Raw genomic sequence first — 27,118 nt, 5'->3', positions numbered from 1 at the left:
TTTACAAGAAAAATACAACATTAAAATGTTTAATTAACCCAGCTTGGCAAGAACTTCGTTCAAAGCTTTCAAAGCAGAGACAGTCTCAGCATAGTACTTCTCAGCCTGCGGGGAACTCTTTTTCTTTGCCGCATAATCCAGCTGCCGGGAGAATCAATTGTTAGTTTAAGCGGAACAAGAATGAAGAATTGCGAGTTTAGTATAGTAAGAGTAAATCATTGAGAGAGTAGGGAAGAGATAAAGTTGAACAAAGAGAATAATGAAGAAAAGAGATTCTATTAGAATAGTTGTATTACAATGTCGGCTAGAAGCCTTAAATAGAAAATAAGAATAGGGCTACACCCTTTACAAGCTTTATACTGACACAAAGAGAGAGAGAGAGGGCGATTCCCTATAGTGATAGTGATATCTCGAGGTTTCCCTTAAGGAAACATGTGACTCCAACGGCTACCAGATGCCTTCTCGATCCTTTTCTTCTCTTTGGCCTTTGTAGAGGAGAAACTCGGCCTCTTATTCATGTCTTGGTGATCGGGCTCATGGACTTGTATGGACTGTCCAACTCGTAACCGTACGGACAGTTGTACGGACAAGACCGATCACACTCGACGTTATCTTTCTCAATACTCTCTCTCAAGCTTAGCCAAGTGAAACGGCTAAGCTTGGAACCCGTAAAGGATCACCTCATTAAAAACCTCAACATAGAAAAGCACGTGGGACAAAACCATGTTAAGGAAAAGAGTATGATCCCTACGGATTAGAGGAGTTTCTCATGGGTGTGTGGGATCTACTAGTCCAAGCTTGCTGGAGATGTATTCGCAAATTTGAGGACTAGTGGCCTTTGTGAAGATGTCCGCCAATTGGTCTTTGCTTGGCGTGTAACAAGGTAAGACTACACCTTCCTCGATCTTTTCTCGCACTTTATGACAATCTACCTCGATATGCTTAGTTCTTTTATGGAAGACCGAGTTGGTTGCTATGTGTATCGCCGCCTTATTGTTACAATGCATAGTGATTGGTTGATCAGACTCCAGTCCAAGATCCTTGAGGAGGCCTTTGAGCCATGTGAGCTCGTTGGTTAGCTTCTTCATAGCCCTATATTCCGACTCGGCACTTGATTGAGATACAACTTTCTGTTTCTTCGACTTCCAGGTTACTAGGTTCCCTCCAACGAATGTACAATACCCTGTCGTGGATCTCCTATCGATTGTATCACCCGCGTAGTCCGCGTCAGAGTAGCCGACAAGTTCCGTGTTGTTGTTCTTTCCCATCCAAATGCCTCGCCCTGGACTACTCTTGAGATAACATAGGATTTGCTCGAGTGTTTGCCAGTCAAAGTTCATTGGAGCCTTCATGTGTTGACTGACTTGGTTCACCGCATTGCATATGTCCGGTCTCGTGATCGTGAGATAGATAAGCTTGCCCACTAGCCTACGGTAGCGTCCCACATCTTCATATGGCTCGTGCGACTTGTTAACTGGAGCACTGGGTGTTGGCTTCTCCCCCTTTTGCCTTACCTGGTAACCTTCCTCAAGTGGCGTCGACACCGGTTTGGCTCCCATCTTACCTGTCTCATGTAAAAGGTCAAGGGTATACTTCCTTTGAGAAAGAAACATCCCTCCGGAGAGCGAGAAATTTCTATCCCAAGGAAGTATTTAAGTGCACCTAAATCCTTAATATCAAAGGTAGAGTTAAGAAGAGCCTTAGTGGCACAAATACCTACCTTATCATCACCGGTGATAATGATGTCGTCGACATAGATGAGAACTACGACTCGGCCACCGTTGGTGCGGAGAGTGAACAGCGTATGATCAGCCTCAGAGCGCTTGAAACCATTCGTGCGTAGTGTAGAGCTGAGCTTGTGGTACCACGCCCTTGGAGATTGCTTGAGGCCATAGATCGCCTTATGGAGCAGGAGAACCTTTTCCGGAGCAACAATGTGTTCTAAACCCAGTGGAGGATGTATGTAGACTTCCTCGGTCAGCTCCCATTGAAGAAAGGCGTTCTTGACGTCCATTTGACAGAGCTCCCAAGAGAGATTAGTGGCCAAGGACAAGACGACCCGGACTGTGTGGAGTTTGGCCACCGGAGAAAAGGTATCCGTATAGTCAAGCCCATAGGTTTTAGTGAAGCCGCGTGCCACCAAGCGGGCTTTGTAGCGCTCTACTTCAGTAGTGCTAAGGTATTTAATAGTGAACACCCACTTGGAGCTGACAGCCTTTTTACCTTTAGGGAGATCGGCCTCGTCCCAAGTTCGATTCCGGATCATAGCCGCCGTTTCATCGTCCACCTCATCAAGCCACTCCTTATATTGCTTAGCTTCCTTGTAGGTTTGAGGGACAAAGTGCTCATCAAGCTTACCGAGGAAGGCAGCGTGATCCGAGGAAATAAGGTCAAGCAAACACACGGCCTGAATAGGGTGGGCGACAGCCTGATTGTTGTAGTAGACTCGTTGATTCTTTAACCTTTCACTACGCCGCGGTTGTTTTAAACGTTCACTGCGCCGAAGTGGTGGTGGAGATGTTGATGGTGTGGGCTGGCCTGTCTCAGCTGTACTATCGTCAGGTGGTAGATAAGGAGGTGTAGTCAAGGCTCCTTCGGATTTTGTCTCTCTTGGCTCTTGAATAGTTTCCTCAGAACGGGGAGGAGAAGCATCATGAGTTCCCTGAGGTTCTGATAATATTGTAGGCCCATCGGATGGTGGTTTTGGTAGAGACTCCTCGGGATATGGTGGTTTGGTGACACCAAGATGATCAAGGAGGAACAGAAGGTTTGTTGCGCGATCAGTAGTGGAATGTGAGAGGTCTTTGAGACTATTCCAGTCCTTTGTCTCATAGTAACCTTGATCCTCCATGAACTTGACGTCTCGAGACACATACATGCGGCTGTTGACTGGATCATAGCACTTGTAGCCCTTTTGTGTAGTGGAATAGCCAATAAACACACTCTTGGTACTCTTTGCAACGAGTTTGCTCCTCTGTTCTCCTGGAATTAAGACAAAACACACACAGCCAAATACTCGTAAATGGTCTAATGAAGGTTTAGTCTTAGTAAGAACTTCAAATGGAGTTAAGTCGCTTAGGATTTTTGTTGGCATCCTATTGATAAGGTAGCAGGCTGTCATGACCGCGTCTCCCCAAAACCTCTTTGGTACATTCATATGGAACATCATCGACCTAGCCACTTCCATAAGATGCATGTTCTTCCTTTCCGCCACACCGTTTTGTTGAGGAGTGTACGGACAGCTTGTTTGTTGAAGAATGCCGTGCCTAGATAAATGTTCTTTGAGCTTGTGACTTGTGTATTCTCCTCCATTATCAGACCTAAGTACTTTGATCTTGGCATTAAAATGATTAGTAACATAGGTTTGGAAATTTATGAATGCATCATTTACACGATCTTTAGAGGGCAACAACGTTAACCAATTATACTTTGACTTCTCATCAATAAATGTCACAAAATATTTGTTGTTATCTCTAGACAAGCATGGTGATGTCCAAACATCCGAATGAACTAAGTCAAAATAGTTTTCATAAATAGTAGAGGATTTAGGAAACACAGTTCTACAATGTTTTCCAAGAATACACGACTCACAACTAGAACTATTAAAAGAAACATTAGGCAACAACAACTCAAGAGCACGAGAGTGGGGATAGCCTAGCCTAGCATGCCACAGTGCATTATTATTATTAGACGAGAGACAAGAGGTAAAAGAGATTGAATTAGAGGGACTTTGTGAAATCTTCTCTAAGATATAAAGATCTCCAGTTCCATTCCCTTCCCCAAGTATCTTTCCAGTCTTAATATCCTGAAAATGAACGCTATTAGGACCAAAAACAGTATAGCAATTCAAATCATTAGTTGCTTTCTTTACCGATAGGAGATTAGAGGTAAATGTTGGCATGTAAAACGCTTTAGTGTTTTGTTCAAACAATTTCAAGTTACCAACACCTTTCACAGGAATTCTATCTCCATTAGCAATAACAACATTACCTAGAGCCGGTTGTATATTGTCTAAGAGACTCAGGTTGCTAATCATATGGTGAGAAGCCCCCGAGTCAATGACAAGCATTTAACTAGGTTTAGAAGCAAAGAAGGTGGTATCGGAATCTTTGAGTGCGGCGATGGACTTAATGAGAGCCTCCAAGTCAGACTTCCTCACAAAGTCTCCGTAGGATGCGGCCATAGCCATAGTCTCTCCCTGGTTCACCGTTCCAGGTGCTTGACCACTTGTACCTTCATGCGATAGGTTCGCCTTAAACTTAGCCGGCTTGAGATGTGGGTGAAGGATCCAACACTTGTCCTTCACGTGACCTTTCTTCTTACAGTGGTCACATACCACAGTCTTCCTCTCATCCGACCTATATACTCCCTTTTTAGCTATAACCAGCTCGCCCTTTCCACTAAAGACACCAAGGGACCCTTGTTCTTTTTGAACTTGAGCACATACGTCATCGAGAGTGGGAAGCTTGTCACCGCGGAGTATGTGCTTAATGAGATTGTTGAATGCAGGGTTGAGGGTGAGAAGCAGGCCAAAGACTTTGTCTTGCTCCTTCCTTTCGTTCAGAATCGCCGGATCGATGGTACTCGGCCTGAGCATCTCGAGTTCGGCCTATAAAGACCGAAACTTCCCGAAGTGCTTAGTAAACTCCAAGTCTTCTTGATGAAGACTGTTAATAGCCTTTTTAACTTCAAACACACGGGTTAGGTTTGTAACATTCCCGTACACATTAGCTAGCGTGTCCCATAGTTCCTTCGCCGTCTCACAATACGAGTAGGCTTCTAAGATGGACGCGTCTAGCGAGTTTTGGAGGATAGCAAGCACGGTCTGATCTTCTTGGAACCATTTGATTTCCTTTCCGAGCTCAGCCTCCTTGTCTTCTTCCTTTTCTTCTTTGTCGTCTTCTTTGTTGGCTTTCTTAGGGAGTTGGTTTGTTTCAACATGAATCCAGAGTCTCCGGCCACTAAGAGCGGTCTTTGTTATTCTTTTCCACAAGAGATAGTTAGCGCCTTTGAGGACCACTGGAGTAACTATCGGCTTTGCGGCTTCCATGGCGAGAGAGAATATAGTTTTTTAGAGAGTAAAGGAACAGAGCAAGGAGAGAAAGTAAAGAAAGAGTGAGTTTAGAGAGTGGTGAATCAAAAAACTTGCTCTGATACCATGTTAGTTTAAGCGGAAAAAGAATGAAGAATTGTGAGTTCAGGATGGTAAGAGTAAATCGTTGAGAGAGTAGGGAAGAGATAAGGTTGAACAAAGAGAATAATGAAGAAAAGAGATTGTATTAGAATAGTTGTATTACAATGTCGGCTAGAAGCCTTAAATAGAAAATAAGAATAGGGCTACACCCTTTACAAGCTTGATAACGACACAAAGAGAGAGAGAGGCCGATTCCCTATAGTGATAGTGACATCTCGAGGTTTCCCTTAAGGAATCATGTCACTCCAACGGCTACAAGATGCCTTCTCGATCCTTCTCTTCTCTTGGGCCTTTGTAGAGGAGAAACTCGGCCTCTTATTCATGTCTTGGTGATCGGGCTCATGGACTTGTACGGACGGTCCAACTCGTAACCGTACGGACGGTTGTACGGATAAGATTGATCACACTCGACGTTATCTTGCTCAATATCAATCATAAATAAACTCTCGATCAGAAAAATCAGAAACATTACAGAATCTTAACAAATGAGCTTAGTTAGATGGAGGAAACTTACATTGCCGATGGTATTGAAGAGCCTCTTGGTGAGTTCCTTGAGGGGCTTCTTCTCATCCTTGGGTTTGGAGGAGATGATTGTGTTAAGATCATAACGAAGATAAGAAGCCTTGGAACGGAGATCGTTCTGAACATATGGCCAAGCTTTCTTTTCGATCAATGACTTCACATTTATGATATCCTGAGCTGATTCTTTTGGCTCTAGCTGCAGCTTCTGTTGGTGGCAATGGCTGCAAATAAAATCTGTTTTTCAATGCCAATGAAAAGTCTCTTGCTTGGTCTGAGTTATCTGTCCCAGCTGCTCAACATAACAATACACAATGTTGTCACCATAGAAAATAAAACAATCTTAATTAAGTGTTATCTACTGTCTAATGACTCTGTGTAAGCTATAAGTACCAAACCAATCTAAAATCCAGATTAAACATTCTTCTTCTTCATTCCCACACAGAACACATGCTTGATTATTATGAACTCAATCAATTCTTATATAAAAAATGATTAAGCAGCCACATTGTAACCTTACAACAATGTATCTAGATGGCTTAACCTTACAACAATGTATCTTGACAACAATGTAATCCAGTTCTATCACCAAGCTCCAAAAGTTGTTGTTTTCCAAACCACAAAAAAATCACAACACACACTCAAGAACCTAAAGACATCATCAGCTTCTTGTACTTGTACTTTGTAAAGAAGACACCTTAGTTACCTTGTAGAATCATAGTTTTCAGCTCTATATCAAGCCAAAATATTCAATAGACAATTGTAGATTGTCGAAAACCCAACTAGTACAACCATGAAAAAAAGACGACTTTCATATGTAAATTTAGAGCAAAAAATAAACAACAGAAAGTGAGTGAGTAACCTGATCAATGCGCCCCAGTATAATATATGTAATAGAGAGAAAATCAACAATAGCTTCATACAAATCGATAGTTTTGCAATCTTCACTTACGTAGAGTTCTGTGTACAATAGCATCTGCACAACAAAACACAAAACACATATGTAACTATGATTCTATAGCTGCAGCAGCTAATGAAAAAACAGAACAGCTGATCCAAATCCCTCAAACTAATCAAAAAGAAGATTAAAAAAACTCTGAAACAACTTACACAGATAAGAATACGACTATATATCCCGAAAGCTGCTTCCCCAATATCAGGACAAGTGATAATGCCAGTTTTGTTCCCGAATCGTCAGATCGATATGCACAAACACCGGATTACTATCACCCCATCGAGAGAGAGAGATTCGCGAGAAAAAGAAAAATAGAAAAGAAAAAAAATTGTTTTTCTATTTTTTTAATACTCAACTAAAAATTGACACGTGTCGTGTCTTATGAGTTGCTTTGAGTTGTTTCCGATGCTTCCCAAGAAACGCTTCTCTGATAAAATTTTGATTTACTTTTAGAGCTGAAAAATACTGAACAACGCATTGAGTTGTTTCCGATGCTTTCCGAAAAATGCTTCTCTGATAAATCTGTAATCGTGCTTTTTTGATTTATTTTTATAGCTTAAAAATACTGAACAACGCATTGAGCAACGCCAGTGGAGATGTCCTAATAGTATGATGTCCGCTCTGCTATGGATTACATACCAAATAAAAAAATCTTAACATCAAAAATTTTATATTTTATTATACATTAGTTATATATTTAATTTTAGATTTAAAAATAAAATTTGAACCAATTAAACAAAAACTATTGTAAATAAAAGATCAACTTACCAATGATACGCCGACAAAAAAAAAATACCAAAAATACATTTGAGAAATCTTCTGTCCTTTTTTTGTTTTGTTTGATGTGAATGTGAATGTAACTATCATTAATCAAAATAAAAGGTTTAGGATATACATAGTGAATAGTCTAAAATTTGAAAGCTTGCCAAAAAATGGTAAAAAACAAGGAAACAAAAGAAAAATCTGAGATGCAGAGATTTGGAATCATCGCAGTCAAAATGACATCAGAGTGGTGAATCGACACTTGTCTGTCCTTCTTTTTCATATTTTTTTTTGTTTTTTTCTAATTTTAATAGAAGGATGAGATATTTCCATTAGAAGAGTTGTAAGAAACGCGCTACAAAATTTTAAAGTTGATTTTATAGCCTAATTTTATATGAGCATAGTCGACATGGGGTAGTCCACGTTTGTGATTCTAGAAGATACATAAAACATGTCGATTGTGTAGGTTGTCATCATATAAAGCTAATATCATATTCCAAACTTTTGCAATAGATTACCTATCATATGCACCGACACAAGACATTCGCATTGTTATGTATGTATATATCACGATCAAGTATTTTGCAAGGAAAAGTCAAACGCACTCGATAAATTATGATATAAACACATACGTACTGGAGTCATTGGCAATTTCCAGGCCATAACTTAAAAGATCAAAATCGAGATACGCTTTCCACGACGTATATGTTAAGTTAGCTAAATCTTATAAGAGCATTAGTTCTCACACAATATTTATAGTTATAATCAGTGTTCAAGAAAGCGCTAGGCGGTATCTGGGCGGTGATCCAGCGCCTAGCGTCTAGAACGCTTAGTCGGAACCTAGACGGTTTTTAGTCGGTTTAGGCATTTACAACATAAAACATTAAATATATAAAATTATTCAAATATATATGTTATAAAAATAAAAAATATAAATTATAAACAAAAGTAAAAAAAATACCAGTATTTAAATTATATTAACAACATATAAATGTTTATAATTACATATATAGATATAAAACATAATAAATTAATATATGTAATTTAAAAATCAAAAATAAATATTAAAATACAATTTATGTAATTTTAAGCGGTTTAGGCGGTCATCTAGGTGTCTGCTGAGCGCCTAACGCCTAGACGGCGCCTAGGCGGCCGCTCAGCAGACGCCTAGACGGCCGCCTAAACCGCTTTCTTGAACACTGGTTATAATAATGAATAGCCAAAAATTAACAAAGAAAAAAAGAGAGACGTCTTTCATTTATTAGACGCTGAAATATGTTTGTTTTGTTAGTTGTTTCAATTTGATTGGTGTAATTCAACTAATTATTTAAAGTTAATTATATAATAGAATTATAAATAATATAATATTTTTCTATCATATCTTTTCTTGAGATTTTCATCGTGAGAATATTTTTATAAGTCAGTTAGTAGTGTCAATCGGGCTGAGCCAGTCCAAAATCTGTAAAATTCATATAAGTTTAAGTTTCACCTAGTCTGATTCAAAATATTTTAAATCTTATATTTTAAAGTTCTGTCCCGTCTTAATAGGATTACAGATTTTTTTGGAATTTTCCGGCTTTAACTGACGCATCAAAAATTTCAAACTTATAAGATTCATAACATGTTTTGAAAAGTAATGTTTAAATGTAAACTATAGAACAAATCAACCAAAATTTAAACAATTCATCTATATTCACTAAAACTAACTTAATTTAAAAAAAAAAAAACTAAAACCAAAAAAAAAATATATATATATATATATATAATTATGTTATTCTGATCGATTAAATTTACAACTCAATAAAAAAGCTTAGGACTCTCTTTTTCATTTAGAGGGTTTCCCTCTATTGAAAAAGCTGAAGTATACCGGGAAAATCCTTGTTTTCACCGGATTTGATCGTATATTTTCTGTTTATTTCGCAATATTTACTAAATCTTTAAAGATTACACGACAAGTTTAACCTAGTTCTTCTGTTACACCACGCCGCCAGAAGATAATCCTCAGGCTTACACTCGAAATTTAGGGTTGTTTACGTGTGGAAAAATCTATGAAGTACGCTTTGGACAAAGCTTTGCAAGAGATGTCGCTTGATGATGATCAGCCGATCGTTCTACAAGATCTTCCTCAATTTAGCTCTTGTTTTCGAAACGAACGTAGTATCATAGGGAAGCTTCTCTGTCCAGAAAATCAGAAGATGTCCAGTCTGATACATGAAATGCCAAGGATGTGGCGTGTCTACAACCGGGCAAGGGGTATTGCTTTACCCAATGATAGGTTCCAATTCATATTTGACTCTGAGTCAGATCTCTCCACGGTACTGGAGACTGGTGCCTGGACCTTCAATGACTGGAGTGTCACCTTGGAGAGATGGGTGGAAAAGCCACCAGAAGACTATTTGAAGGTCTTACCGATATGGATCCGACTGAGAAACATTCCGGTGAACTATAATACAGCGGATACTATCAAGGAGATTGCAGGGCGGATCGGCCGAGTCACACATGTGGGTTTTGACCCTCTAAAACCTTTGAGTAAGGGATATGTCAGGGTTCGTATATTGTTTAATGTGAGTAGACCATTGAAGAATTCTCGAGAGCTCCAACTCCCATCAGGTGAAACGGTTGCTATTGGCATTGAGTATGAAAGGATCAGACGTCGATGCTATCAGTGCCAGCGACTCACGCATGATAAGGAAAGATGTCCGTTTAATCCTGTGAACCGGCAAGTTCTTGCTACAGGAGGGATTAAGGGGGCAACTCTGGTTCCAAGTTGACTAATCCCGAAGATCAGTAAAGATGATCCTCTGTTTGGCGTCTTAATGGACGCGAATGTTGATATTGATCCAACTACAGGTAAGCCAAAAATAGCTAAACCTGTATTGGACGAGATGCGTCAGTATCTTTCGATTGCTGACCCTCAGTTGAAGAAGGTTCATATTGAGAGAGTGCGTCAGTCTGTGTGGAATTTGGAGGGGGATACTGATGGTCAACAACGACTCCTCCGCCTGGAGGCACTTCCAACTTTTACTACAAATGTGGACAAGGGGAAGGGTTTAGTCTTTAACTTTGAAGGGGTAAGGTCTACTGCAATCTCTGGAGAAGCACATTCAGCTCCAGTTTTGAGATCAGAGAGTGCTCTAGACCGCATGGCCTTTCCAGACCATTCCTCTGTTATGTCTTATGCTACAACTTCAGCGGTAGGATTGGCATCTATGAAAGTGAGGGATAATTTCTCTACAGGTACTACCGGACCCAAGCCTAAACAAGTGAAGAAGCAACGACACCCAAAAAAGTGGATACGTAAAGCTCAAGCTATCCAGAACAAATCTGTCTCTGCATCAGAGAATGATGAGATACTTTCTTCAAAACGGAAAGCTGCAGATGAGGCTTTAATATCATCACAACTGGCCAAACGTGGTGATGATACGGTGGTTCCCTCTGAGGAACCGCCGATGCAAGTATAAGTATTATGAGCTGGAATTGTCAAGGATTGGGGGGCACCTTGACAATTCCTACTTTGCGGGAGATGAGGCGTACACATTTCCCGGATTTTCTGTTCCTCCTGGAGACAAAAAAAACTCCAGTTCGTACGTGGTGAATCTACAGAAGTCGTTAGGGTATGAGAACTCACACATAGTCGATCTAGTAGGCTTGAGTGGCGGCCTGGCTCTGTTTTGGAAATCGACTTATATAGTGCGAGTTCTAAGATTGGATACAAGGATAATTGATGTGGAGGTTAAGTTAGGAGCAGTCAACTTTTTTATTTCTTGTGTGTATGGGGATCCAGTTTATCAACAAAGGCAGTTAGTATGGGATAACTTGATCTCCATTGGCACAACAAGAGATGATCCCTGGCTAGTTCTAGGGGATCTTAATGAAATGGTTGACAACACTAAGAAACTTGGGGGATCAGCACGGTCGGAATCGTCCTTCTATCCGTTCAGGAATATGATATCAGATTGCCGTCTACGGGAGGTCCCTAGTATTGGTAACAAGTTCTCGTGGGCAGGTGAACGCAACAAGATGTGGATACAATGTTGTCTAGACAGAGCCTTGGGGAATGCAACTTGGTTTCATCTTTTCCCACGAGCTCAAGCAGAGTTTTTAGAGCGGATTGGCTCTGACCATCGTCCTCTTTTTCTGCAGTTCATCGGTGGCAATGATACTAATAAAGGCTGCTTTATGTTCCAAAGGCAGTGGACGTCTAAACTAGAATTTGCTCAGATAGTGAAGAATGGTTGGGCTAAAGACGATGATCGAGGACCACAAACTGTGTTAAATCGAATTGCAGCTTGTAGAAAGGCTATTTCGACGTGGAAAAAATCATCACAACAAAACTCTAAAGAGAATATTGCATCCTTCTGCCTACAACAAGACACAGAAAGTGCTAAGTCACAGCTGGATCTTCATCTTATGAAGAAACTTCGGTGGGAACTAGCTGAAGCATACAGAGCAGAGGAGTTGTTCTGGAAACAACAAAGTCGTGAGAAGTGGATGCAGGAGGGAGACCATAACACTCGATTCTTTCACGGAAGCGTACAACGTCGACGAGTTCAAAATAGAATCCTATCCCTTATAGACCAGGATGGTGTAGAGCAATTTACATAGGGGTCTAAAGACGAGATCGCGGTGTCATATTTCCGTAATATGTTCTCTACTTTGAATCCTTAGATGATAGCGGAGGCTCTTGAAGGTCTGAACCCTCGAGTCATGGAGCAGATGAATAATGAGTTGATCAAATCACCTTCTAGTGAGGAGATCAAAACTGCAGCTTTTAGCATTAACGGAGATAAAACACCAGGTGCAGATGGCATGACAGGGCGTTTTTATCAAGAATATTGGGATATTGTTGGCTCTCAAGTGATTGAGGAGGTTCAACAGTTTTTTGAATCTGGTTCCCTCCAATCGGAATGGAACTATACACAGATTTGTCTAATCCCAAAAAAGACCACTCTAGAGAGAATGACTGACTTGAGGCCAATTAGTTTATGATCGGTGTTATACAAGATTGTCTCCAAAGTATTATGTAATCGACTCAAGCGTTTTCTTCCCACGATTGTCTCGGATACTCAAGGCGCCTTTGTCTCAAGACGATTGATATCAGATAATATTCGTATAGCCCATGAGATGATCCATGCCTTGCGAACCAATCCACAATGTGTTGAAGATTTTATGGCGATCAAGACTGATATGTCTAAGGCTTATGATCGTGTGGAATGGAAGTTCCTTGAGGAGTTATTGATCAGGTTGCGATTTCACATCAAATGGGTTCAATGGATCATGAGCTGTGTAACTTCGGTCACTTATTCAGTTCTGTTGAATGGCTCATCATATGGTTACATCAAACCTGAACGTGGGATCCAACAGGGGGACCCGCTATCACCATTTCTCTTCATCCTTAGGTACACATTATGAACATAGCAGAGATGGAAGGTCGTGTAATAGGAATGAAACTATCCTCTTCCTGTCCATCGATCCAACATCTCCTATTTGCTGATGATAGTTTGTTCTTATGCCAAGCTAATCTTCGAGAATGCTCTGAATTTTTGAAATGCCTTAAGATATATGGGGATGCCTCAGGGCAAGTGATTAACTTTCAGAAGTCTGCAATTACTTTTGGCAAAAAGATGGACCCTTATATGCGTCACTTGCTTGGTCTATTTACTGGTATTGAGCAGGAAGGCGGAACCGGAAAATACTTGAGGTTGCCGGAATGTTTCAGTGGATCAAAACGAGACCTTCTGCAGTTCATAAGCGATAGCTTAAAATCTCGACTTAGTGGCTGGTATGAGAAAACACTTTCCTTGGGAGGCAAGGAAGTTCTGCTCAAGTCAGTGGCCATGGCGGTTCCAGTCTATGACATGTCTTGCTTTCGTTTAACGAAGCATCAATGCAGACAGCTCACAAGTGCGATGTGTCAATTTTGGTGGAATGCAAGTGAAGATAAACATAAAACGCATTAGTTGTCTTGGGAGAAAGTTTGTCAATCGAAAGAACGGGGGGGGGGGGGGGGCTTGGGATTTCGAGACATTGGTTGGTTCAACCAGGATTTGTTAGCCAAACAAGGATGGAGATTCCTTGACTCTCCTACTTCTTTGGTGGCTCGTGTTTATAAGGCAAAATATTTTGCCACTGTCCCCTTCCTTGAAGACAGAATCGGGTATAGGCCGTCATATGCTTGGCGGAGTATCATGTTTGGTCGTGAATTAATAGAAAGAGGTGTCATGAAATCCATTGGAAATGATCAGGATACTAGGGTGTGGCTCGATAAATGGGTGTTTGATAATATGCCAAGAAGACCTTTTAATAAGGAGCTAACGATTGATTTAAATCTCAATGTCTCGGCTCTCATTACTGAGGATGGGATGTGGAATACACAAATTCTCCATGATCTGTTCCCTCCTTGTGAGATACCTCAAATTAGGTCCTTTCCTCCAGCTCAACACCTACATGACCGATATGTTTGGGAATCTACTCAGAACGGCCAGTATACAGTCAAAAGTGGTAACTGGTTGTTATCTTGAGAGAGTGACTTTTTGAACCCACTGTCTACAGATATGCTTAGCGTTAACAAGGTTAAACAACTGATATGGGAGACTGCAACTGAGCCTAAAATCCGCATGTTCCTTTGGAAAGCTTTGTCACAAGCTCTGGCGGTTGCAGAGTGTATGCAAAGCCATGGACTCTCTGTTAGTCCTCTATGTACGGTTTGTCAAGTTGATGATGAGACAATAAACCATGTGTTATTTCATTGCCCTCTGGCGAGTGGAGTCTGGTCTGCAACTGGCCTTCCTATCCCGTCACAAGGCTTCTCGGCCTCAGTGGTGGACAATGTTTCTCTGGTCTTAAACTTTATGCAGCAAACAGAAGTGGCTGAAGGTATCAGGCAAGCAATTCCATGGCTCTTATGGGGGATTTGGAAGGCTCGTAATACTGTCGTCTTCGCACAACATGACCAAGACTCTTATGTCATTGTGGCTATAGCGATTGAGGAGGCGGAGGAATGGTTGAAGCAATAGGCGCTAATATCTCAGGCTGCCTCTAGAGAAGCTAATCGATATGTGCAACATATTCACCGCTGGACCCGACCCCCTCTTGGCAAACTTAAATGTAACATTCATGCAGCTTGGGGTAAGGAATCCTGGTATTGTGGTGGAGCTTGGATAATCAGAGACCACAATGGAGAGGTTCTGTATCATGCGAGGGATGCATTCCTGCCGAGAAGTAACAGGATTTCCGCTGAGCTTAGCTGTCTTCTCTGGTGTCTCCAAAGCCTTACTATCCTTCATTGTACGTCGTGTGAAGTTTGGACTGATTGTCAGTCGGTGGTTATGGCCTTAGAATGTCCGGATAAATGGCCAAAATACTGCTCTGATCTAGACAAAATCATTAATGCAATATGGGTGACATGGGAGTTTGTTATCAAGCTCTCTTCACTGAAGGCCAATTCGTTAGCTAGGGCGATTGCATCTAGTGTTATACGAGAGGGTCGACTTCCATCTTACCTTGCCTTAGGTGGCCCTGCTTGGCTAAAGCATCAAATTGATAGTGAAAGATGAGGCATAGGAACATCTTATACTAGTTTTTGCTCTGTTTCTTAATTTGTTCAATGGTTGTCATTGTTTGGTTTTTTGTACTTGAACTTTACCTCTTTCGTTTTAATCAAATAAGAGTTAAAAAAAAACCAAATATATATATATATATATATATATATATATATATATATATATATATATAATTCACATAAAATATCACAGATAAAGATTTTAAAAGTAGTAAGTAAGATTATTAAGTATATATGAAAACTAGGATTAGAGTTTTATTTTATTTACAATAAATCATTAATCAAATATTGCAATCAAACAAAAATATTAACAAAAAAGTGCAAATATTTGTTTAAAGGCTTTTCGGTCCGGACCAACCCCAATTAGGCTAAGCCCGAAAGACCTTATAGTCTAAACGAGCTGAGTCCGAAAAGCTCCATTTTTTCTGAATATATATATATATATATATATTTAAGCCCAAATCCGAAAAATCATGTTTACATGCAGTTGCTTTTTTTTTTTTGGACAACCAGATTCTTATATTAAAAACCGACGATTCAAATACAAGAGAGAGACAGATTGAGAGCGTTCTTCGCTAGGGCATCTGCGATTTGATTCTGGTTTCTAGGAATGAATTGAAAAGTACAAACAGATAAATTGCGTGACAGATCTAGGATATCATGAAGAATCCCGTGAAGGTCCTTCGATTGGAGCTTCAAATTCAATGCCTTGACTAACTGCTGTGAGTCTGAGGCTACCGAGAGATGGGTGAAGCCCGAAGCAATTGCAACTTCTACCGCACTAAGAGTTGCTAACGTTTCGGCCATCAAGGGGGAGGAAACATGGAGTGCCAGATCCGAGCCTTGTTGAAGAGTCTGATCTTGTTTGTCTTTGAAAACCCATCCGAGACCCGTTTTTGGCTCTGAGATCCACGAAGCATCGGTGAAACAGGTAATTAATTCCCCGTTTTGTTGTACCTGAGTTGGAGAGGAGAACTTATTAGGGTTAGGAAGTTTAATTGCTTTCTCGGATTGTGCCAGTTGCCACTCCTTTGCTCTGACGATTGCGAGGTGGATAGCTTCTTCCGCTTTTAGGCGTTCCTTATTAATGATCAGCTTGTTCCTTGTCATCCATAAAATCCAGAAGATCCATGGGGAAAAGGGGCCTCCTCCAATACCGGATGGTGGTAACTAGATCAGTTGGTTAGCCATAGTGAGTCCTTCGGAGGTAGAGGACATAAGATGTGGAGAGAAGCTTTTGCTAAAAAGAGCCAGATTCCACACACTAATCGCAAAAGGGCAAGTAAAGAGTAGGTGAAGTTCAGTTTCAGTTGCATTACAATGCGGACACTTGGAATCCTCCGATATATTTCTACTGGTAAGGTTTGCTCCCACTAGGATGGCTTGCTGTATGATCTTCCACAATAGCATTTTTGTTTTCTGAGAGGTCTTCGAACTCTAGATGTTTGACTGCCAGTTAAAGGGGGGGGGGGATTACCAGAACTACTTGGGGGTGTTGAAATGGATCTTCTGATTGGATCGTGTAGTAACCTGATTTAGTAGAATAGATTCCATCTTGGGAAGGTAGCCAAGCCCACTTGTCAACTGCACCTTTTTTGCTAGGTTTTAACTTGAGGATATCTATTTCATATGCATGAAGAACTTGCTTGATGAGATCAATGTTCCAAGTGGAGGAACCTGGTTCTAGGAGATCCGCGACTGTCCATAGGTGAGACTCCACAGGTGGCGGTCCCATTGGGGTAGTGGGGGTGTCAAGGGATAACCAAGGGCTGAACCACAGGGGAGTTGAGTCGCCGGAGCCAATGATCTGTCCCACATGCGGTTTCAAAAGGTCTCTGCCAATACAAATGTTTCGCCATCCAAGAGAGGCCGAATTTGGGACCAAGCAATCCAGTAGGTTCGAGTTAGGATAATATTTCCCTAGTAGGACTTTGGCCAAGAGACACTTGGGAGACGTGAGTAGCCGCCAGCTGATTTTAGCAAGAAGAGCGTTGTTGAAAGATTGGATATCTCTGAATCCTAATCCACCCAGCTTAAACGGTCGAGTCATCTTTTTCCAAGAGATCCAACTCATTTTCTTCTTGTCGGTACTTTGGTCCCAACAGAATCTAGTAAGTGCTGACTGAATTCTTTTGCAGAGGTTATTTGGGAGTTTAAAACATGACATAGTATAGGTGGGCATGGCGGCTAAGACCAACTTCAACATGGTGAGTTTCCCAGCAGAGGAGAGGAATTTGGACGACCAGCTCAGTGCTTTCTGCTTGATCCTATCCACGATCATGCTAAATAGGTCTTTTTTCTTTCGGCCAAAAAGCTTCGGTAAGCCCAAATAGTTTCCTTGACCTCCCTCTTTTTGTATTCCCAAGATATTCTTTGCTTCCTCTTTAATCGTTGTTGGCGTTTTTGCTGCAAAGGTGACTGAAGATTTACCTTGATTTATTTGCTGACCTGAAGCTTGTTCGTATATCCGCAGAATGCTTTTCAACTTGGAACAGCTTTGTGAGTCTGATCTACTGAAGAACACTGTGTCATCAGCAAACAAGAGGTGGTTGACACGGGGGCTCTTCGTTGCAACACGTATACCGAGCATGCTTCCTTGACACTGAGCTTTCGAGCAGAGTCTGGATAGAACCTCACTACACATGATGAACAGGTACGGAGATAGCGGATGTCCTTGTGGGATTCCTCTTTCAGGGATGACTGCACCACAAGCTTGTCCATTCAGAAGGTAAGAATACTCCATTGTACTAACACATTGCATAATCCATTGGACCCAAGTGTGGTGAAATCCCATATGTTCCATTACTGGTTTAATAAAGTCCCATTCCAGTCGATCATAAGCCTTACTCATATCGGTTTTAACTACCATATAACATATTTTCTTCGCTTTCGAGGTTTTCAATTAGTGCAAAGCCTCGTGAGTAATCAGTACATTATCAGAGATGGCTCGTTGGGGGACAAAGGCAGATTGGTTGTCCGAGATGCACACATGAAGGATGGGTTGAAGCCTTTTCGCTAGGATCTTTCATATTATCTTATAGTAAACAGAGCAAAGAGCAATGGGTCTATAGTCCGAGACTTTTTGCGGGTTGACAAGATTAGGGATCAATATGAAATGTGCGAGGTTTATTTTCAGGGGTAATGATCCAGATGTGAAGAAAGCTTGGATCTCAGAGGTGATGGTAGAACCCATCGTATCCCAGTTTGCTTGGAAGAAACTGGCTGAGAAGCCATCTGGGCCCGGTGCTTTGTCTACATGGATGGAAAAACATGCATTCTTGACTTCAGTGGTGGAAGCAAGGGTGAGGAGATTATCGTTCATATACTGGGTGATACACGGGGAGATTCCTGATTCAACCACAGCTCTACAATTTTCGGGATCTTCTTTGAAAATACTTTGGAAGTAATTGGAGATTGTAGAGGCAATGTATTTTTCTTCATACACTTGTCTAGCCTCAGGGTCCTCTATAACAGAGATATTGTTGAAAGCATTACGAGTTTTTGTTGTTGCATGGAAGAAACTCGTGTTTTTGTCTCCTAATGCCAGCCAGAGATTTCGGCTTCTCTGCTTCCAGAAAGCTTCCTCTTTTTGATACGCAATCAGCAGTTCTTTGTTCAGACTGTCAATGCTTTCCCGAGGGGCAGTATCATCAGACATTGCTTCCTACAGTTGATCTCTAAGTGTAAGAATTTCCTTTTGGCTATTCAAACTCTGAGTCTGACTCCATCGTGTGATATAGTCTCTGCAGGTGCGAAGTCGCAAGTCAACACTTTGATTTAGAGTCGCATTCCAGGCATTAGAGACCAGTTTTTTGATTTCAGGGTTTTCTTTTAGCCTCCTGTCAAATCGGAAAAGTCCATGCCACTTTTTCTTCTTTGGATCAAAGGATGTTACTAGGGGGCGATGATCAGACCCTTCAAAACGTAAGTATTCACATCTTCCAGACGGGTAAGCTAATATCCATTAACTTTTTGCCATAGTTCGATCAAGCCTACATCTAACTAGATGCGAGTGTCGTTTACCTCTCCAGGATAGGCAGTTACCAGTGTGTTTAAGATCATAGAGGTCCGCACTAGACATGAAGGATCTGAGATCGGAGAAGGAGCCTTCTGGACGTTGGGGCCCCCCACTTTCTCTGACGAGTGGATAATATTATTGAAATCCCCTATGATGACCCACGGTGTTGATCTGTCAGCCGCATAGTCTTGGAGATTTTTCCAGGCTTCCACTCTTTTGGATCTATCAGGTTCACCATATAAAAAGGTAGCGAAGAAGAACTTTCCTTTTGCTTTGATTTTTGTGTCGATGTAGTGAGGGCACGATTTGAGAATCTCAACTCCAATGTTGTTTTTCCAGAAGAGGGCTAAACCACTAGCTCTAGGGGACTGTGGTGGCACCAAATGGTTATAAGGGTAATCGAGCCATTGAAGAGTTTGAAGAACCGATTCATTCGTGTTCTTAGTCTCCATGAGAAACAACAGGTCTGGGAAGATACTTTTACGTATTTCCCGAATTCGCTGGACTGTTATGGGGTTCTCCAGCCCACAACAGTTCCAGCTCACCATCCTTAAGGAACTGGGGTTAGGGGATTCTGAATATCCGCCTTCTTTTTCCTTATTGCAGGGATAAGAGAGATCAAGGGTGATCCCGAAGAGGAAGGTTGGAGAGAGGTGGTCCGGTTTTGAGAAGGACTCCTGGATTGATCCGGGTTTGAGGTCATTGACTTGGAGGATAGGCTTTTGCCCCTTGGGGATGGTTTTGAAGATTTATTATGGGTTGCCTTAGACGTACCAGCTTTTTCCACATCACGAACAGTAGGTGATTTCCTTGGAGACCCTTGAGCAAAGTTCCTTTTTTGCGTTTTTGCTCCTAGTAGTTTCTGATTTGATTTTGAAGCTTGTTTATGTGCAGGAGGACGCCCCCTGCCTCTCTTGCTAGAGCCTGAGACATCTTTGTCTAGTGTTGGGAGATCATAATTGATAAGGCAGGGGTTTTGGGGCAAATCCCCTCCAGGTAAGTGGTTCATTGATGTATCTTCCTCCCGGGTGTAATGGTATGCCATGATGGAGTCAGCCATTTTTTCCATGAGATCCTCAGCTTCACTTTGCATCACTCTCATACGACGCACATCACTTTCTGAGGGGTCCTGGCAAGATATATATTGTATGGTGACGTCTCACAGGTCCTCCAGAATCTGGTCTCTTCGTGGGAGTTCAATGGGTGCAGGTGGTATTGTTAGTGGCTGACAGAAAGATTGTGCTTCCTGTCTTGGTGGTGGTGTGGTTGGATCCGGGCTAACTACATCCCGTTCTAGTGGAGGTCGTCTGGCTCGAGAGGAAACTGAGGAATAACCATGGTCATCCGCTGAAGAGAGTGGTTTTTCCTTCCACTGAAGGTTGCGGGCTGGAGGAACAAAATGGCGGTGGGACATTGAACCTCTACCTCCGTGTGGGAGGTTGTTACTGGGCGAGGAGGTGTTCTATGGTACCGGGAATTTTGTTTGTGAGCCTCAAAGTCTCTACGACTAAAATGGTGATTTCGGGAATCGGAGTAAGATCTCTCCCTACCTTCCAAGCTGGTGAAGTGACGCTTCCTCGGGTTTGAGTTAGGTCTAGGTAAGGAGACTCTCTCTGAGCTTTGTTGTTGGTTTTTGGGGGGCAAGAAGTTATCTTGGGGGGGGGGGGTGTAGTAGTTCCTTGAGACTGATTGTTGACCTGACAGATCGAGGGTTTGGTCTCCTCGGATTGGTGGATTCACTTCTTGGATTTGAAGACTCGGACATTTGCTCTTTTCGTGAGACAGGCATAAGCAGTATGTACAGTGGTTCTTTAGGTTTTTATAGTCTAAATACACTATTACCTCATTGCCATCTTCAAATTCGACAATTGTCTCTTTTGTAATAGGCTCGAGACCATTAATGAGCACTTTTAGTTGGATAGCAGAAGTGGTGATTTCCCAATCCAGAAGTTCACCCAGGATTTCACCAATGGTTTGTAACATCTCAATCTTCCAGTAATGTTTCGGAAGCCCTTGGATCTCTATCCAGAAGGGGATCATGGCAGGAAAGGGGGAGGAGATGATTGGTTCCCATTTCTGTAAGATGACCATCCACTGGTCAAAATGGTAGGGTCTGTTAGCTAGGACTTGGTGTAACTCTTCCTCCTTTTCAAATTTGAATTGAAAACAACACTGACCTAAATAAGAACCTGAAACTTTTCCTCGTAGGTTTCATCTGTTGATGAGGAAAAGAAACAGAGCCCACATGCGTTGGATGGTGGGGTTGGTCAGACATCCTATGAGGGTCAGGGCATTTTCCTGTATTAGATCTGATGTGTCTATTTCTGGGCTCGCACTCGTTTGCGTGGTGGTGGAGAGAAACCACTCGAGGTTCCCTTTCCTTTCTGGTGGTACGGTATGCGGTTTGACATGTTCCAAACTCCGGTAAAAACGTGGTTCGTTGATTAGGAGGTTGGCAAGGGTTAACAGGTTCGGTTAACAAACAACTTGTGGAAGTAAAAGGTTGGATCAAGCTTAAATAGGTTGCAGGGAGTAAATGCAGAGAAAGTCTGGATCAGTTGGAAGGATTAGAGGTGAATACCAGAGTAAATGCACTTGGATTTGGGGCTGGGTGGAGGACAAACGAGTTCATCTTGTGTTAGATCCGTCGGATGGGGGTAGGAGTATGGGGAGTATCCAGCGGATATAACGGTTACTCTGATCCTATTGGAGGAGAGCAGTAGTTGAGATCTGGGAAAAAAACAATCTTCCTGCTCCTCGGGGAGTGTGCCTGGGAGAGTTTGAAAAGTTGTACGGACGGTTCCAAACTACTCTGACCTAGATGACCCATACATGCAGTTGCTAATGTTTAATAACAATCACACAAAATTGTTTTATACTGATATGGATAAACCCAAATTGTTCGAAGAGAATTTGTTATAAATACCCTTTTTGAGATGCACTTTTCAAAAATACCCTTACATTTTCATTTTTACCATTTTTACACAATTACAATATGTTAAATTAATTCTTAGAATATTTTTTCAAGGTTTGGGTTCTCTATTTTATATTTAAAGTATAGTTTTTAAGAGGTAGGATTTAGTATTTAGGGTTTAGGGTTTAGAATTTAATCATTTTATATATTAAAAGAGGTATTTTTGAAAATGGACAAAATGAAAGGGTATTTTTGAAAAGTGACATAGAAAAAGAGTACTTTTGAAAATATCCCTTGTTCGAATTCATTAGATTTCAAAAGCTCATTTCTACCAGTATTTGCAGTTGTGGGCGATTGCATATAGTTTTAAACTTTTTTTTAAAACATTTATCTACATTAGTAATAATAATTCTTTAAAAGTAATAATATAACAAATAATTAATTTTTTCATGTTAAATACTATCATAATATATTATCATATATGTATGTATATATATTAACTAAACATAAATGTATTTACAACTATTATAATATTTTTTTTATATATAAAAAAATGTTTCAAATCTCTTCAAATATATTTTAAGTTAGTTGTCTTTAGTTCTTTAGTTGAATCTTCAGTCATCTAACTAATATAATGACTATTGATTATTGCTACTATTGGATTACAAACTCGTAAATTTTTATTTTAAATCTGACAAAAACACAAACCACTATATTGTAAATTTGTAATGCGTATAAACTCTGCCCCATGATCAAATCCCTTCTTCAAGACCAACAGGAATCGAGACATGACTCTTGAACCGTTAGATTTCATCTTATAAGAACAAACCAAGCTTAAAACTGTTTCCTTTCAAAGAAATCGGACCAGACATTATCCGAGTCTACCGGTTACTCTAGAAAACATCCAGATCTACGTGAATGATTCAAGACCCACTCACCAGCCAAAATGTTGTGTTTATTGACTTTTTCATTACTTGTTCTTACGTTATAACATGTGCATGGAGGTGACCCGAACCGGTTCTTGTGTGTTGGTTTTGCATCAGACTTCAGGTCCGGTTAAACCCTCTGTTCTTGTCGACGTTTTTCAGAAACTGCATTGTCGGGTCTGGAGATTAAGAAAAAGAAGGAAAAGGTTTTATCTCGGCGGGGGATAGTTTGATCGGATGGGCAAACGGATTATGTTCCGAAAAAATATAGAGAAGATTATGTTTTTACTGTTTGAGGCGCAAGAGGATGGAACCCCGTATATACAGGTCGAGCTTTGGGTGGGGAAAATCTGTTAAGGTAGAGAGTGACAATTGATAAGCTTGCATCGGTTTCATTGTCGGAGAGTGGAGATGGAAGTTTTGGTGTGAGAGTGGTGTTTGTTTGAAGAAAGATGACGTGAAACGTTTTGGTTAGTTATCTTTAGTCTGGGCATTCAGATATTCAGTTAGGTACTTTTGGTTTTCGAATATTTCGGATCTTGATTTTATTATCCACTCGATTTTTTTAGAATTTCCGATTCCGTTCCTTTTTCGGATCGGTTTCGGTTCAGTACTTTTCTATTTTCTAAATATTTTTAATTGGGAAAAAGATTGTCAGCTACATCAATTATATCACAATACATGACCACACATGCGAACTTTAAAAATGTATACTCAACTACATGAAGTATATGTATTGCATGGCCACATATACCAACTATATGATGACATGTGCTCAACATCACGATTATTTTACTCCGGTACACCGTTCGTCGAAATTTGGTGTTGACCAATATTGACCGGCGTTGACCAATATTGACCAACAAAAATATTCAAATTTTTTATTTTTAATTTTAGAAACAAAAATAAGAAAATTCTTTTATTGAATTATCTAATGTGTTCAAAAATTAACAAAATGTTTATATTCATTATAAAATTAACAAAATGTATGTGTTTAAATAAATTATGTAAGAAGTTGATGTTTATTAATTAATAATGTTAAAATAATAGGTTTTTTATTTGATTCACTACAACAAGATTTTTTGGTTTGAGTTTAAGTTTTAATATCTTATGAATGATTTTTATTTCAATTTTAATTAAGTTTTGAAATTGAAAAAAAGTAACTATTATAAAACTGAATGAGTGAAACATAACAATATATCTTTATATTAGATACAAATATATTTTTAATTATAAAATATCATAGACGATTCCTAAATAATTCAATTAAATTTCTTATTTTGGTTTCTTATTAGATGATTCCTAAAGAATTTTGTTATTTTTATTTCTAAATCTTTTTTTTTTGAATTTTTTTGTTGGTCAACGCCGGTCAATATTAGTCAACACCGGATTTCGATGAACGGTGTACCAGAATAAAATTGTTGTGATGTTGAACATATGTCATCATATAGTTGGTATATGTGACCATGTAATACATATACTTCATGTAGTTGAGTATACATTTCTAAAGTTGGCATGTGTGGTCATGTATTATGGTATAGTTGGTGTAGCTGACTATCTTTCTTCCTTTTTAATTTTTAATTGGGGGTAATTTTGGATTTTTTTTTACGTTTGGTGGATATTTTTGGGTATTCATTTTGATAACTAATGGTATTTCGGATAATTTCAATATTTTTGTTGGGTTTATTGTTGTAGTTTATGGTTAAACGAGTATTTTCATTCACTTAGTGTAAAAATCATTTATCCTATAAAGCACAAGTCACATGTCCAATAAGCTTGTAACACATCAGATTTTTTCAAATTAATTTATTAAAAAAAATCTTATTCAGGAAACTCGACCGATCATGGGATAAAATAACTCTGTAAAAAAATAATAATAATAAATAACAATGGGATAATGTGGGGTTTTGAACAAAACAGTTTATGTTATGAATGATTATATTGTGTATGGATACCCATTATCGACCCATTAGTATAAACCTTAAACCTTAATATTGTATCCCTATATATATTATATCATATCGAATAGAGAATAATACAAGAGAATAATTCCTAAACCTCTTGTTATGACACGTTATCAGTACGCTCTAACCCTAACAGCCGTCATCGTTCCTCTTTCTCCAACGTCACCAACTTCTCTAATTGTTTCCATCGAGAATTTGCTGTTGCAACATGAGTTGGTGAACCAAGCAAATAATCATTCGTCGATGGTGTCTTTTTCTCTGAGTTCTTATGAGTAACGATGTTTCCATCAAGATAAGTAACCTTGTTCTTTATCGATTGGCTCATATCTTATTTTGTTTATTGTTTTTGATCGACACATGGTTTATAATTGTCGATCTAGTATATCGTATATCCCTTTTATAATAAAACGGAAGTACACAACATTATTTTGTAGACTATATAATTTTAATAAGTTGGTTACAAATATGTTATACATTAATTGATAGATTAATTGGTTACAAATAGGTTATATAGAAAATCTTAAAGAGAATATTCTAAAGAATCATATCATCTAACTTACCATATTAATTCCTTTATTAAATTATTCATCAAATAAAATCTTTTGATATCTAACTTAACATATTAATTTATTAATTATCATTATACTTCACCTCTCATTTTTATAGGTGATTCTATTTTGTGAAACAAATAAATTATCATATTATTTATTATAATTATTTCCGGATATAACATAAGCTGAATTTCTTAAAACAAATATAAATTGTTTAATCTATAAAATATTCAAATTTTAGTAATATTATTTTTTAGAAATAATATCTATTGAATTAAAAAATTTACTGAGTAACGGGTTAAAATTTGACTATTTAAATTCAATTTTATATTTTTGTTGAATTTTATAATTTTATATATAACAATAAACTTTAAATAATTTATATTAAAATATTTTTCATATATTGAAACTTGATATAAAAGTTAGAAACTATAAACACTCTAAATTGATTTGTTATAGCAATGTCAATAATATGTCACTATAATATGAAAGAATTTCAAGAAACCAAGTATATTAAAACAAAAAGTATAACAATATATTAAATTATTCATAATATAATAACTCGCTTTTTAAAAAGCACATTTACAAAATTATGTCTTATAATGACATTTAAGTCATGATGTAGAATATACATTGTTGAAATAACTTCACATATATCACCTAATACAACATATTAAAATTTTATTTTAAAATATAAAATATACAAAATTTTGTATAAAACAAAATTTAACGAGTGTTATAGCACGGATACTTATTTAGAATCATTAAGAATATAAAACTTATAAAATATGTGTCTTTTTTCAAGCCATCATATTTAATATATGATTTTATTGCATAATATTTTATCCAAAAAACATTTAAAAACAATCACATAAATTTTATTTTATATAAAAATTACAATATAAATAAAATATATTTCAATCCGTGCTCTAGCACGGGTCTTAATCTAGTATGTATATATTTAATCATACTCATGCTTAGTTTATTGTGGAGGTCCATCTGCTAGTTTATAATTATCGATATGACTTCCTCTTAGTTGGACATGACGTATCATGCTTTCTCATGCTTAAGAATTTCACCATGCTTCGATGGGAGCTCTATTTAATATAATTATATTGTTTCATTCTAACTAGTCAATATTATTATGCTTTAGTTTGGTTAATTCTCTCGAGCTAAAGACGTTCCACTTTTGATGTCTAATGATTCATACTTCAATATATCTGTGATAGGAAATAGTTGGTCATAAATATTGCTGCCAAGATCCTCAGCGGAAACTCTCCACTTTCTAACATCCTTGCTTTCACAAAAACGGTTTAAAGCGAAGGATGGAGCAAGTAATCCTTCATAGACGTTGCTTGGAGACACGGTCTTTGGTTTAGATCTCTGCTTCCGAACCCACCGTAGCATACGGTTTCAACTACTCAATCGAGATAAGTATCATATTTCATAATTATAGCTTGACAAGTAGATCTGTTTGTTAGCACTTAATATTTTATTGGTTATGGTATTACCAATCATACAAGGTATTACCGATCATACAAGGTATTACCGATCATACACACGTCTGGTTATTATTAATTGTTTTGTTTGGTCCATCATTGCTTTCAAGTCGGTTTAGTTAGTCGGTGATTCTAAATTTTGATAGTAATAATCATCTGATTGTTCACATATAATCCTTTATCTTATAATTCACAAGTCACTGCACCAATAAAAACTTGCCACATCAGTATATTTTGCCAAATTTAATTTATTTA

At 39.0% G+C, this 27,118-nt stretch overlaps 3 protein-coding genes and 3 pseudogenes across 4 annotated transcripts; 3 read left to right on the top strand and 3 right to left on the bottom strand.

Moving 5' to 3' along the window:
• LOC109125237 (oxygen-evolving enhancer protein 3-1, chloroplastic pseudogene) lies at positions 1–6,432 on the bottom strand (annotated as a pseudogene). Its single transcript, XR_015566196.1, has 3 exons — positions 6,420–6,432; positions 5,709–6,005; positions 1–141 (listed from the first exon to the last, which is right to left on the bottom strand). The product of XR_015566196.1 is annotated as an oxygen-evolving enhancer protein 3-1, chloroplastic pseudogene (transcript).
• A 3,046-nt stretch (positions 6,433–9,478) lies between these two features.
• LOC147937963 (uncharacterized protein At4g02000-like) lies at positions 9,479–10,201 on the top strand. The gene has a single exon (XM_087465408.1). It carries the CDS (start codon positions 9,479–9,481, stop codon positions 10,199–10,201), a length of 723 nt encoding a protein of 240 aa, XP_087321534.1.
• Positions 10,202–10,246: 45 nt separating this feature from the next.
• Positions 10,247–10,891, top strand: LOC147937962 (uncharacterized). Its single transcript, XM_087465407.1, has one exon. The coding sequence runs from the start codon at positions 10,247–10,249 to the stop codon at positions 10,889–10,891; it is 645 nt and encodes a 214-aa protein (XP_087321533.1).
• A 415-nt stretch (positions 10,892–11,306) lies between these two features.
• On the top strand, positions 11,307–12,842 carry LOC147937961 (uncharacterized). The gene is made up of 3 exons (XM_087465406.1): positions 11,307–11,963; positions 12,099–12,321; positions 12,547–12,842. Exons 1-3 carry the CDS (start codon positions 11,307–11,309, stop codon positions 12,840–12,842), a joined length of 1,176 nt encoding a protein of 391 aa, XP_087321532.1.
• A 2,686-nt stretch (positions 12,843–15,528) lies between these two features.
• Positions 15,529–18,970, bottom strand: LOC147937960 (uncharacterized; annotated as a pseudogene).
• A 1,332-nt stretch (positions 18,971–20,302) lies between these two features.
• Positions 20,303–21,420, bottom strand: LOC147937959 (uncharacterized; annotated as a pseudogene).
• Between the last annotated feature and the right edge of the window lie 5,698 nt (positions 21,421–27,118).

Source organism: Camelina sativa, chromosome 9 (genome assembly GCF_030686135.1).
Source record: "Camelina sativa cultivar CO46 ecotype springtype chromosome 9, ASM3068613v1".
Taxonomy (NCBI): domain Eukaryota; kingdom Viridiplantae; phylum Streptophyta; class Magnoliopsida; order Brassicales; family Brassicaceae; genus Camelina; species Camelina sativa.
Note: the sequence above shows the minus strand (reverse complement) of the source record. Positions and strands in the feature narration are given on the sequence as shown.